The sequence below is a fragment of the Artemia franciscana genome, chromosome 11 (assembly GCF_032884065.1).
Source record: "Artemia franciscana chromosome 11, ASM3288406v1, whole genome shotgun sequence".
Classification (NCBI taxonomy): domain Eukaryota; kingdom Metazoa; phylum Arthropoda; class Branchiopoda; order Anostraca; family Artemiidae; genus Artemia; species Artemia franciscana.
This window is the reverse complement of record NC_088873.1, coordinates 16,049,192-16,063,291: the sequence shown is the minus strand read 5'-3', so window position 1 is coordinate 16,063,291 and position 14,100 is coordinate 16,049,192. Positions and strand designations below refer to the sequence as shown.

At 35.1% G+C, this 14,100-nt stretch overlaps 1 protein-coding gene across 2 annotated transcripts in view; it reads right to left on the bottom strand.

Annotated features, from left to right (window-relative positions):
- LOC136032878 (rho GTPase-activating protein 100F-like) overlaps positions 1 to 14,100 on the bottom strand; it is a 142,409-nt gene that overhangs the window by 47,073 nt on the left and 81,236 nt on the right. For both annotated transcript variants that reach the window (XM_065713304.1, XM_065713305.1), the window contains exons 8-9: positions 12,122 to 12,311; positions 6,869 to 7,094 (exon numbers count right to left, since the gene is read on the bottom strand). In XM_065713304.1, the coding sequence (XP_065569376.1) occupies positions 6,869 to 7,094; positions 12,122 to 12,311 (416 nt within the window). The remainder of the gene's footprint in view (positions 1 to 6,868; positions 7,095 to 12,121; positions 12,312 to 14,100) is intronic.

Here is a 14,100-nt window from a genome sequence, read left to right as displayed (position 1 = left end):
TTGTTATTAGAGGTAAAGTTTCATTTACACTTTAATTCATGTTTTACAATGCTGCTAAAAGCAAAAATGAAGAATTTTGTATTTTTGCTAGAAGAAAGATCACGGATGCATGTGTGCTGTGGGACGGTCTTTTAGGCTAAAATATGTTGAACTTTTATTTTGTAGGACTACCTGCAGCCTTAGGAACGAATGTAGGAGTACCTGAACCTTTTGAAAACAAATGCGCAACCACACGGCATTACTGTCTCTGAAACTCGAAGCTCAATAAGCGTCTGGATTTTTGATAATTCTAAATCGATTAAGTATCTCAGAATTTTTACTCAATAGCTTTTTTAACATTTTTTGGCTAGAATAGCTGTTTTGCACCAAAAAAAGGCTGAACACACAACTTTGGCAAAAATAAATGTCTGTCTTGGCTGTTTTCCTGCACGTTTACAAACAAATGCACTACCATACGGTAATACTGTATCTGAAACTTGAAGCTCAATATAAGTTTGGATTTTTGATAATTCTAAGTCGATTGACTATCTCAGAATTTTCACGCAATAGCTTTTTTAACCTTTTTTGGCCAGAATAGCTGTTTTGCACGACAAAAAAGCTGAAAACACCCCTTTGGCTAAAATAAATGTCTGTGCTGGTCGTTTATTTTATAGGACTACCTGCACGTATACAAACAAATGCACTACCGTGGGGCATTACTGCCTCCGAAACTCGAAGCTCAATATGCGTATGGATTTTCGATAATTCTAAAGAAATTAACTATCTTAGAATTTTCACACAATACCATTATGGCCTTCTTTTGGCTAGAATTATCGTTTTGCACCAAAATACGGCTGAAAACATTGCTTTGCAGTGAGACAGTCTTTTTGGCTAAAATGAATGTCTATATTCACTCGTATTTTGTGGAGCTACCTTTACCATTAGAAGCGAACGCTTTACCGTACGGCATTATTGTCTATAAAACCTGAGGCTCAATATGAGTACATATTTTTGATAATTCTAAATCAGTTAAATATTTCGGAGTTTTCAAACAATATCATTTTGGTGTTCTTTTGGATAGATTTGTTGTTTTTCACCACAAAATGGCTGAAAACGCTGGTTTGTTGGGGACAGTCTATTTATCTAAAATAAATGTCTATATTAACCCTTATTTTGTAGGACGACCAGCACCTTGTAAAAAAATAAATCGCTATTGTATGGTATTACTGCCTCTGAAACTCGAAGCTCAATATGCGTACAGATATAGATAATTTTGAAGACCACACTGCCTTTCCACGACAAAAATATAACAGTTCAAAATAGGGATGAAACCTTTCAAATGACAGTGAATCAAATATAAAATTTTAACTAAATATTTCGGACATATATACAGTGTCCATCGTCAGCAGTAAAATTAAAAGACATCAATAAAAACAACAAAATTTATACCCAATAAACTAATTACATATAGTTTATTGCTCTCATTTTTTTTTCAATGCACAGCGGAAGCAAATCTACTTGACTTTTTAGATTCCTGTTCATTAGTTTTATCTTGAATGTCAGGTGGACAGAGGTCAAAGCTCTTAAGTAAAATGAGATTTACTTTATTTGACCTCAGTAAATGATCATAAATTGAATTCAATCCAAGTTCACCTGAATCTCTATTTATGGAATTCCAAAAAGCTTTTGTGTGAAAATTCTGAGATAGCCCATTAATTTAGCAAGGGGGCCTAGTAAAATTGCTCGCTAGAGCCCCGGCATCTTGAAGGCTCCCCAGTAGCGGAACCTGAAGGTTTTTTTCTGGCACGCGTAATTTTTTGAAAGAGAAACTATTTGGTAACAATCAAAGCCTATTACGCAATAATCTAGGCAATCCTGATTTGGCGGGGGTCTAGTAGGTTATTTTTAAGAATCAGAGAAAGTATTATGTAACAAGCAAGCATAACATGCAAAAGTAAACATTCCCTTTGACGTAACAGACATCTGCATCTCTTAGAAAAGATTCTATATGACATAAAAAACACATGCTAGCTGTCATGGAATGACGGAATAGGGCTCTCATAGAACCCAGGGATAGGTATCTCATACGATCCAGGGATAGGGCTCTCATAGGATTTGTTGAGGGAATACTACTGAAGGCAACAGATCAATTTCAGAGTTTTGAAAAATTCTTACTTAATGTTAAAAATTTTTACAAAAAATATTCTATGCAATTATAAATTGAGAAAACTAATGGTAGAGAGGAAATAATGCACTAAATGTTGAAGTAGCAATGGGAAGCAGATTTGTACTTAAGTGAGATGAAAAATTCAGCAGGTACGTAACATCAGTAAGTTTCTCTAAGATAGACGAACAATTGTGTTTTTCGACTCAAAAGAACATAATGCATGCACATATCCACCATACAAGAAGGCCTAAAGAGAAATACATCCTCAATACGCCCTGAAGGTTTCAATTTAATAGCCTTAATCGTTATGTTTAAGATTTAAAAGGACAAACCGTTGGTTATATAAAGAATAATGGTTAAATAAATGAACAACTCTTATAAAACATGTTATGCTAATGAACAGATATTGCGAAAAAACAACTATTGCAAAAATCTGATAAATAAGCCAAAATCTTAATTAATACTTCAAATTGTAATTGTCCAGGAAAACAAATCTAAAGAAAATGCTTTTGATCATGTTTTAATAGTTTTATATTCATACAACTTTAGGCATTTACATTCATTCTCATTACTTAAGATTCATTTAAAAAACTTTTTCCGCAGGACAAATTTTTCAAAGAAAAGTAAAGAGCTCCATTAAGCTAAGAATGAGCAAAAACAAAGTAAAATAATCTTCCAAGCGTGAAATTACCACAAATCACTATCAATAAATAAATAAAACTCAAAACGAATAGAAAATACAATAAATAGCCGAGTCAAACTTAAAAAGAGTAAAAATTAATATGAGTAGGGCTGATAACCCTTATGCCTTTTCAAGACCAGAACACAATTTGCGCTTTACTGAAAAAACAAACAAACAAATGACCATGGATTTTCAGTCAAACTGACATATACTGACACTTATTCGTTAAAATTTTGAAAATTTTTCATTTATGAAAGTAAGAAAGGTGAAAACATTTCAAACATATTTTGTTTTCAGTAAAGGGCAAATTCTGTTATTTATTTATTGATCATGATTTGTGGTAGTTTTACGCTTGGAAGATTATTTGACTTTATTTTTGCTCATTCTAGGCTTAATGGGAGCTCTTTACTTTTCTTTGAAAAACTTTTCTTGCGGAAGAAGTTTTTCAAATTATTTTTTGTTCTTTTTTATTCACATAGTCTTTTTCATGGAGAAAAAAGTATATCTTTTCAGTTTTCTTCAATAAGAAGCCATAATATGGGATGCTATTTGTATGTTGGACAAACTTTTCAACAATTGTTAATCCTGACACAAACAGTATTTTTTCATTTAATTTTATAGCTTCTGAAGTTGACCTGAAAAATAAAACTTAATATCATTCCCATAAGATTCTATCTATGCTCTTTGACAACCTGGATTCACTTACAGTCTTTTTATTTCTTTAAATTGTAAGAGCAGAAGTAGTAATAGCAGTATCTCCAAAAGTTTCAAGTTAATACCCCCAGTCGTTTTCTACAAATTGATGAGGTATCTTATTGGCAATCATTAAACACAATGCCTTTTGATTTATTTTAAAGTAATATTTAGTTTTGAAGCATAATTGGCCAATTGCATAATCGCAGGGGGTTGTCATGCATAATATCCCTAAAGACATATTTGCTGGATTGTTCTGCTATGCTGAACAGAATGGCTGTCCTGAAATTTTGACTGGATGCGTTGGGAAAATGAATGGGCTTGAGAGAAGGGCCGCTTGCCTCTAATCTTTTGTTACCCTTAAAAAGGGCACCAGACGCTCGCGCTGTAATTGGAGTGCAAGGGGGAGGAATTTCCCCTTCATATAGCTAGTAAAACATTTTAAACAAGTAAAAAACAAAGTGAAAATATTATAAAAGTATTTCTTTTCAGTAAAATGCAAATTATGTTCTGGTCTTGAGAAGGCACGGGGGTTGTCAGCCCTACTGCTCTTAATTTTTTCTCATTTTGAGTTTGACCCGATTATTTATTGTATGATTTAAAAAAACAAAATACGTTTAAAATGTTTTAACTTTTTTAATAAATCATTTTTTTTCAGTAAAGTGCATATTATGTTCTGGTCTTGAGAAGGTGTGGGGGTTCAATGACTTAATTTCCAGACCTTCTAACTACAATGAACACAAAATGGCTATCTCAGAACTTTGATTAGATATATTTTGGGAATTGATGGGCCTGGGGGAGGTTGTTGCCCTCCAATCACTTTTGACTAATAAAAAGGGCACTAACGCTTTCAATTTATTTTGAAGTTTTCACAACAATAAATGACCATCCGAAAATTTCTATTAGATACATTACGGAAAACTACGAGGTTTGGGGGTGGGGTTTATCCACCCTCCGATCACTCTGAATCTTAAAAAGAGCCCTAAAACTTCTTACTACCAATCCAATGAGCCCCCTTCAAAATTCACCCTTTCTACAGATACCTTATATACCCCCAGGGCATAACTTACCTTTCCCTGGGATGGGGGGGGGGGCTTGTGATCCTCAAAGACATATTTTCCAGTCCTTTCAATTACGTTCAACAGAATAGTGATCTCAAAATTTTGATTGGATGTGTTTGGGGAAATGGTGGGCGAGGGAGGGGACTTCGTTGCCCTCCAATTACTTTCGACTATTGAAAAGGGCACTGGACCTTTCAATTTCCAATCGAATGAGCTGTTTTCTACATATATCTTGTATATCCCGAGGGCATAACTTACAACCCCTGCCCTGAGGGCTGTGGGAAGTTGTCATCCTCGAGGACATAATTTTCAGACCTTTCAATTACGTTGAACAAAATGTTTATCTCAAATTTTTACCGGTTGTGTTTGGGGAAATGGTTGGTGAGGGAGGGAGTTTATTTGCCCTCCAATCACTTTTGACCATTAAAAAGGATACTGGCTCTTTCAATTTCCAATCGAATGAGCTGTTTTCGAAGTTTCGTCGACACCATATGACCATCTCAAAATTTCTATTAGATGCATTTCGGAAAAATACGAGGTGTGTGTATGGGGGGGTATCCACCCTCTGGTCACTTTGAATCTCAAAAAGAGCATTAAAACTCCTGATTAACAATCCAATGAGCCCCCTCCGAAGTTTAAACAATCAAAGTTTCTATATAAATACCTTATATGCCCCAGGACATAACTTGCCTTGAGGGCTCTGGTGGGGGGAGGGAGTTGTCATCCTCAAAAGACATAATTTCTGGACCTTTCAATTACGTTAAACAAAATAGCTATTTAAAAATTTGGATTGGCTGGGTTTGGTGAAATGTTGGGCTTGGGAGAGGCTATTTGTCCTCCGATTATATCAACTATTGAAAAGGGCAATATCCCTTTCAATTTCCAATTGAATTTCAAAGTTTGTAGGACAACAAATGGTCATTTCAAAATTTCTATCAGGTGTATTTCGGGAAAATATGAGGTGTGGGTGGATACCCCTCTCTGATCAGTTTGAATCTTAAAAAAAGGTACTAGAACCTCTGATTACCAATTCAAAAAGCCCCCTCCAAAGTTTATACGATCAACCTTTCAATATATACCCTATATGCAGCCAGGATATAACTTACAAACACTGCCGTGAGGGCTGTAGGGGGTTGTCATTCTCGAAGACATAATTTCCAGACCTTTCAACTACGTTGAACAAAATGGCTATCTCAAAATTTGAATGGATGTATTTGAAGAAATGGTGGGCGTGGGAAGGGGTTAGTTACCCTCCAGTCACTTTCGAATATTAGAAAAAGCATTAAACTTTCAATTTCCAATCGAACGAGCTCTTTTTGAAGTTTTTACGACAACAAATGGCCATCTCAAAATTTCTATCAGATGCATTTCGGGAAAATGAGAGGATTAATCGAGAGGGGGGGTCATCCAACCTCTGAGCCCCCTCTGAAGTTTATATACCTATAAACACTAAAGCACTAGCTTGATTCTAGACGTAGACATGGCTATTTTAGCTTATAATTAAAGCAATTAAAATTATTTTTATATGTAACATTGATGACATTTAACAGCTGAAAAGAACTCTCAACCCTCAAGTCTTCAAAATATATTATTCTGTTGGTGTTGCTGCTTTTTTTTATTGCAACTTCGTTCCAGATAGATCAGATTCATGCTTAAATTTAGTTCAAATAATTTTCTATGTAAAATAATATTTATTTTAATTCTGGCGCAGTATTAAATTTTAAAAGAGATACTGGTAATTAAAAAGAACGAAAAGAATTAATGAAAGTACAAAGTTTCGGTAGCCATGAGTATGGGAGCTAATTAGAGAGGGGTATGAAGTTTGTATCCGAGAAACAAACCTTCAATGCCATCTGGTATAACTTAGCATAAATATGCATACAAAACCTTAAATCTAAATATTGCCTTGTATCCATTTTATTTATCTCTCTTTTTTTAAACCTTTGCTTTACATTGATCTGATAATAAGGGACTCAATATTACAAGAAGAGAACAAGATACTATTTTTTAATTTTTAATTCGTTTTCTTCGTTTTATGGCTTCAGTTCTACTTCTAGATTTTACACTTCAAATTAAGTTGTAATAAATTAAAATGTAATTAATTTAAATTGGTTTGAATTTTCCTTCATCTACTGGGTAACATTACAGCTATGACGATCTTTCAGATTCAGGAATAGACAAGAAAATCTAGTTCAAGTTAACTTATTTGCAAAAATCAAATATAGTTCCTTATTATCGACTCAAGTCTAAGGGTCCAACCAAATGAAATGAGCGTTTTATACATACTTGTTGTATCGCCGTATCCTTTAATAGAGGTACAAGAATAACTGAGCCCTTAAAACAGAGTCTGTGACGAAGCTTCGGGTCCCAGGAATAGACAAGAAAATCTAATTCTTTGTTATTGACCAAGTCAAGGTCAAATGTCTCATCCCAGTCAAAATGAATATCACCAGTACGGATAACAGTCCTCGCTTTATGTATTCGATCGCACTCCAATACACAATAGAGATCACTGAAAAAGGAAGTTATGAAAAGGCATTATAATCAATTTTAGAGTTTACTATACCAACGTTGCTCATTATGTTGCTGTTTCTGCAACGTCTACTGATGTTCGTAATATCTTAATATCATTTTTATTAAGGGTTGGACAGGCATTGCGATTTGAGCTAAGGTCGGCCGTATTTATTATACATGGGCATATTTTACTTACTGCAGCGGCTTAAGCTCATGCATCTCAGCTCTAGGCTTTACCCCCCAGCCGGTGATTACCCACCGAAAAATACCCTCCCCATTGAAAATACCTCCTGGAAAACACCCGGGAAAACCCCAAAGAAAACACCCCCCACGGAAAATACCCCTCTGGAAAATACCCCCGGCGGAAAAAAAACCTCCAAAAAATACCCCCAGGAAATAACCCCCGAGGAAAATATCCCCCCCATAGAAATTACCCCTCACACGGAACACCCCCGTAAATACCGCCTCCCCAAGAAAATACCTCCGTGGAAAATAAGGCTTTTCAGATTTGATAATTTTATCTGAGTTTTTTATCTAATTTCCGTAGGGGGAAGGAATTTTAGTACTTGTGTATTATACGCCACTTATTCAAGTTTACGCTGTGCAAAACTCGAGAAGAAACAGGTTTCTTCGTTAGTTTCTTTCAGCTTAGCGCGAGACAAGACAAGTGACAGAATAAATGGGAAATATATAATTTGGGTTATATATTTGCACATAAGGGTGGGTTAAAGTATTTGGACAGTTTGAAGTTAGAAAACAATTAATTAGTTAGAATAATGGTATTTTATACATTTTGTATGCAGACCTGCTATACTTTACCCCTAGTGTGCAAATCTATAGCCCAAATTTGCTTCTAAAGCAACGAAGAAATTAACAAAAAACCGATTTGTTCACGAGTTTTACACAGCGTAAACTTGAGTGAGCGGTGCATAATACACAAGTACTAAAATTCCTTCCCCCTACGGAAATTAGAAAAAAAAGACTCAAATAAAATTTTCGAATTTGGAAAGCCTTATTTTCCACAGGGGTATTTCCCACGGGGTATTTTCCAGGGAAGTATTTTACGGGGGTATTTTCTGTGGGGGATATTTCCGAAGGTATTTTTGGGGGAAGGGGTAATTACTGGGGGGGGAATGCATCTCACGCAACATGCGAGTTGATGCCACTAGGCAAACAGTTTTTTTCGTTCAGTGTCTGTGTTTTAGAAATTTAAAATGTTTCCCAAGAATCCGCTGCTTTATTTGTGACTTTATTTCTGTTCATCTTTGGTTTAATGTAGCTCTTTTCTTTTTTATAAAGAACTTATTTCGTGCATAAAGCTTTCTTAAGTTAATCTGTGAAAAAAAAGAAAAGAAAAACAGCTAATCATTCGGACATGAATGCTTTTAAAACGGTAGAACAAAACGCAACGTCTGTTCAGCTCTTAATGTGTGTTACACGTTTTGTTGTGACTACTTCCCCTAACAAAGCTTGCTTGTTTGTTTACTAACAATGCTTGCCAACAAAGCATTGCTTCCCAAAAGTGGCAGATTTCCCTAAGAAAATAAGACGCGTGAGTTCAGACAATTACTTTACAAAAAATTATTATTGCCTAGTTACGTTTGATCGGCAAGGCTTTCTGAATCTTGGGAGGGTAGTAAACGAGCAAATTGACTTTGCTACCTGACAAATGTCTCCTATACTAACACCATAAAAATCCTAAAATCTGCACGATATTTCGCTTTATTTATCCATATTATTCAAATGTTTTAATTTAAGCATATTCGCCGATTTTTTTGATTATGAAATTTTTCATTATGAAATTTATTGTTTTTTGACTCGTTATGAAATTCAAAGTTTGTTGAACATAACGAACATACTTCAATAATTATGGTGAGCCCCATTTTACCCTACTATTTTAGGGTCAAATGAATTCAACACTATACCAGGACCCACCAAACATAAATCGTGTAAATAATCTGTAGCTGACAATATCGTATCCAGAGGGGGGGAGAGTGCCGGGTTTGAACCTACTTCAAGATTTTTGTCCGGCACGTAAAAAGGTAAAACAAAAATGCATGTAAAGATTTTTCATGAGATTTTTAAGTTTTTGTAATCCACCCGAGCAAAAATCCTAGATACGCCCTTGGTAGCTGGTCACTATTTATCATTTAAAAAGGAGCAGACTTTTGTTTTTCAAACAAAATCGAAAGATACTTTTTATCGAAAGATACTTAAAGTCAAAAAGCCAAAATGGCATTATTGATAGGCAGATGTAACCACCGGTGACAAGGTAGAAGACTAAGAATTAAGGTACTAATTTTGATAAAAGCGTTGTGCTGAGGATGAAAAACCAATTTGAGATGAATTCCAGTTTGCTTAGCCTGACCATCCCAAATCGAAAACTTGACCTAGAATTATTCAAGGTTTTGGCCATGAAGATTAATGCTAAGGTTTTGAGCATAAGCCAAATTTCCCTATTTCGTGTTGGTAAAAACCTTGCGTCGCGACCAAATCTTTCGGAGTTCACCAAGCAAAAATACTGCTTTACATTTATTCATGTTCGGAAATATTTATTTTGAAAAAACAAATCTGTCACCCATATCAGAGTATTATCGACACAAATTTTCAGAAGTTAGTAAAGCCTGACATCGGTGGTAGTCAATAACGTATCAAGGATTTTTTGGGAAGGGGGGAGGTTACAATTTTTTTTTAAAACGCTTCAAAGGTTTGTTTATATTCATTTTTGTTTCGTTTTTACTAGTTGGACAAATATTTCGTGGGGGGGTAACCCCCGTGGGGGTTACCTTCGTAACCCCCTGATTACGACCTTGGTTAAATCAGAAGAGCATGGTACAAATTGTACATGCTATTAGTAAATAACATGGTTATTTAACGTCACGGAGTAAAAAAAGAACATCCGCTGAAAGAAATTTTTTTTTACCGCATACATAATGCAAACTACAAAATTTGGGCTGAAGTAATGCCAAATAAGCACTAACTGTTCAACTTTGTTTTGCGGCAATGTAGGTTAATCATAGTATTTGATTTTAATAGTGATAAATAAAAAAAAACAAGTTTTTTTTTAACGGAAAGTAAGGAGCGACATTAAAACTTAAAACGAACAGAAATTATTTCGTATATGAAAGGGGCTGCTTCCTCATCAACACCCCGTTCTTTACGCCAAAGTTTGACTCTTTCTCTCAACTCTTCTTTTTAAAACAGTAAAAAACTTTAGTGTAAAGAGCGGGGCGTTGATGAGGAAGCAGCCTCTTTCACATACGAAGTAACTATGTTCGTTTTAAGTTTTAATGTCACTCCTTACTTTCAGTTAAAAAAAACTTTTTCTTTTTTTTTAATTTAATTTCTGAACGTTTTTGAATCAATGCATCTTTTGATTTTGGCTCTCCGCAGAGAAATAATTAAAACGTAATTTGAATTTTTTTTTTTTTTTGGCTAAATGGCTTTCTCATAGTTTTGATCGAATGATTTTGAGAAACAAAGAGCGGGGGAGGAAGCCTAGTTGCCCTCCAATTTTTTGGTTACTTAAAAAGGCAATTAGAACTTTCAATTGTTTATGAATGCTTTTATTAGTAAAAGATATACGTAACTTATAAATTAGCTTACGTAACGAACTTTTGTATTCTCATGTTTTTATTACATATATGAGGGGGTTCATCCCCTCGTCAGTACCTCACTCTTTACGCTAAAGCTTAAATTTTGTCCCAATTCATTGAGAATGACCCCTGAATCATAAAAGCCGTATAATAAATAGTTGAAATTACTAAAAATACTTTAGCGCAAAGATCGAGGTATTAGGAGGAGGTGATCCCCACATAGGCGTAATAATTCCTGTTTGTTTTCTGTTTAAAGCTGCTCCTTACTTCCAGTCGGAAAAAACTCTTTCATATTTATTTTTTCATTTTTTTTAAATAATTCAAGAAAATCCTGCGCTCCCTTCATGGAAATTTTCTTCCCCCATGACAAATTCCTCGATGGAAAGTTCCCCCAACATATCTCCCTCTTCTCAGCCCCTCTCCCAACCAAAAAATACCCCTGAAAACGTTTGTACACTTCCCAATAACCATTACTATATGTAAGCAATGGTCAAAGTTTGTAACTTGTAGTCCCTTCCACGGGGACTGTGGGGGAATAAGTCGTCCCCAAAGACATAGTTATAAGGTTTTTCGACTACGTTGAACAAAATGGCTATCTTAGAATTTTGACCCGTTGACCTTGGGAAAATAATTAGCGTGGGAGGGGGCCTAGGTGCCCTCCAATTTTTTGGTCACTTAAAAATGGCACTAGAACTTTTCATTTCCGTTAGAATGAGCCCTCTCGCAACATTCTAGGACCACTGGGTCGATACGATCACCCCCGGGGAAAAAAACAAACAAATAAACACGCATCTGATACGCTGAATCTGATGGTGTGATTTTAGTTAAAATTCTATGACTTTTAGGGGGTGTTTCCTCCTATTTTCAAAAATAAGGCAAATTTTCTCAGGCTCGTAACTTTTGATTGGTAAGACTAAACTTGATGAAGCTTATATATCTGAAATCAGCATTAAAATGTGATTCTTTTGATGTAGCAATTGCTATCGAAATTCCATTTTTTAGAGTTTTGATTACTATTGAGCAGGGTCGCTCCTTACTACAGTTCGTTACCACGAACTGTTTGATTAGAAGGGATAGAGCGTTTTGTTAATATTGTGGGGAGAAATTCATTTAATAAGCACAAAGGGCTGAAGGATCAAGAGCCGAAGATTTTCCTAGATTGGAATTTGGACTGCTAAAATCTTATTTCATTTCATTTTCAGGTGATTTGTCCCTTCTTAGAATGCATGTTTTAACTTTAACTTTAAGAAACGCTTGGCCCATTAGTCTAAACTTAGCAATGGCTCATTGTAGGATTGGTAGGATTATAATCTTTAAATATATTAATCTAAGCCTATACCCTCCAAATTACAGTCTAAATAATTCAAAACAAAAAATTTAGCTTTTATCGACAAGTACGAATATAATGTCGCTCGCGAATGAGTCTTACCGTAAAGGCTCTCTTCTACAACCTCCAGTTGACTTCAAGTTGCGACCTCCAAGTAGGTGGATCCATAGTATTCCGCTCAAACTTTCATCACCTCCAGTATAAGGTGCTGTCGTGGGAGGTGGAACAAACGGACCGACGGTTCCAGGAGATAACGGGGGATATGCCTTTTCGCCCCTATATTTCATGAAATCTAAAGCATTGAAAAAGTATAGGTATGTGTTAAAGATAATTCTGACAGTAAACTTCAACTTGCATCTAAAACAGATAAGAAAAGAGACAACTCTATAAGGAAGGGGGTAATAACATAGTGAAATCTACCCTAATTAGGATATGATAAGGGAAGCATGGACGGAATAGCAAAAACTATGAAATCTTAGAGGAAAAGCTGAATCTGGAACCTCTTTTCGGCCCGGATTTCATAATTATTCTTTTTTTTGTTAAAATTACTGTTTACTGTGACTAAATATAACAGAACATGTTTACATATGACTACATAGTGTGACTAAACATACTGTCTGTGACTAAACTTATTGTTCTATAAATTTTTGCCAGTGATTTAGAATAGGGGACGAACCCCTCATATACGTAATAATTTATGTTCGTTGTAAGTTTTAATGCTGTTTGTTCCTAACTTAAAGTTGAAAACAATTATTTTTTATTTAATTTCTGATCCTTTTTAAATAATGCTTGGAAACTGGGTGACGCCTTCATAGAAAGGCCATTCCCCTATGAAACTTTCCCCTGTGGAAAGATCCCTCCAATGTAACCCCTCCCCCGACCCCCTTCCCGCCAGAAAAAATCCCCCTGAAGAGATATGCGTACTTCCCAATAACCGATACTATATATATATAAGCAATGGGCAAAGTTCATAGTTTGCAGCCCTTACCCTGGTGACTGTAGGGTTTAAGTCATCCTCAAAGACATAGTTAATAAATTCTTTGACTCTGCTGAACAAAAAGGCTATCTTAAAATTTTGATCGGGTGATTTTGGGAAAAAAAGAGCGTGGTAGGGGCCTAACTACCATCCAATTTTTTGGCCACTTAAAAAGGGCACTAGAACTTTTACTTTACGTTCGAATGAGTTCTCGTGATGTTCTAGGACCACTGGGTCAATACGATCACCCATAAAAAAAAAAAACAAAAAAAAAACATGCATCTGTGATCTGTTTTCTAGCAAAAAATACAAAATTCCACATTTTTGCTGATAGGAGCTTGAAAGTAGTATAGTTCTCAGATACGCTGAATCTGATGGTATGACTTTTATTAAGATTTTATCACTTTTAGGGGGCGTTTCTCCCTTTTTTCGAAAATAAGGTGAATTTTTCTAAGGCTAACAACTTTTGATGGATAAGACTAAACTTGAAAAAATTCAGCGTAAAAATCATATTCTTTTGATGTAGCTATTGGTAGCAAAATTACATTTTCTAGAGTCTCGGTTACTATTGAGCTGGGTCACTCCTTACTTGCAATTCGTTACCACGAACTGTTTGGAAAGTAATTAAAAAAGTCGACAGGAAAACTTCCAGTATCGTACAGATTTTTCCAGCTAAATTTCAATCTAAGGCCTATTACTGCTGCCTTAATTCCAGCCACAAACTGTTACTAGTAATTTTCGTTACTATTTTCTAAAAACTATTTAGCCTACTGTGCAAACAATTTAAAAATGGGACCTCCAAACTTCAACAAAGATTAAAAACGACATTTTGACCTTCTAAACAAGCATTAAAATACAATATAAAGCTATAAAACGCCGCGTTAAATACAGAAGTCTTTCATAGTTATTTCACGAATGAAAAGTAAAGAATGACAAGCTTCAATCTTTTTCTTGGGATTTTATATTTAATTATGAAAATCCATAAACATTTTTTTCCATTAGCCTTTCGAACTGATTGAGAATTGTGTTAAAAATTATTAGTAACTATTTTCGGTGAGGATAGTAGCAACAGAAATGTGGCGTCCAGTCTTAATAGGTTTTTATT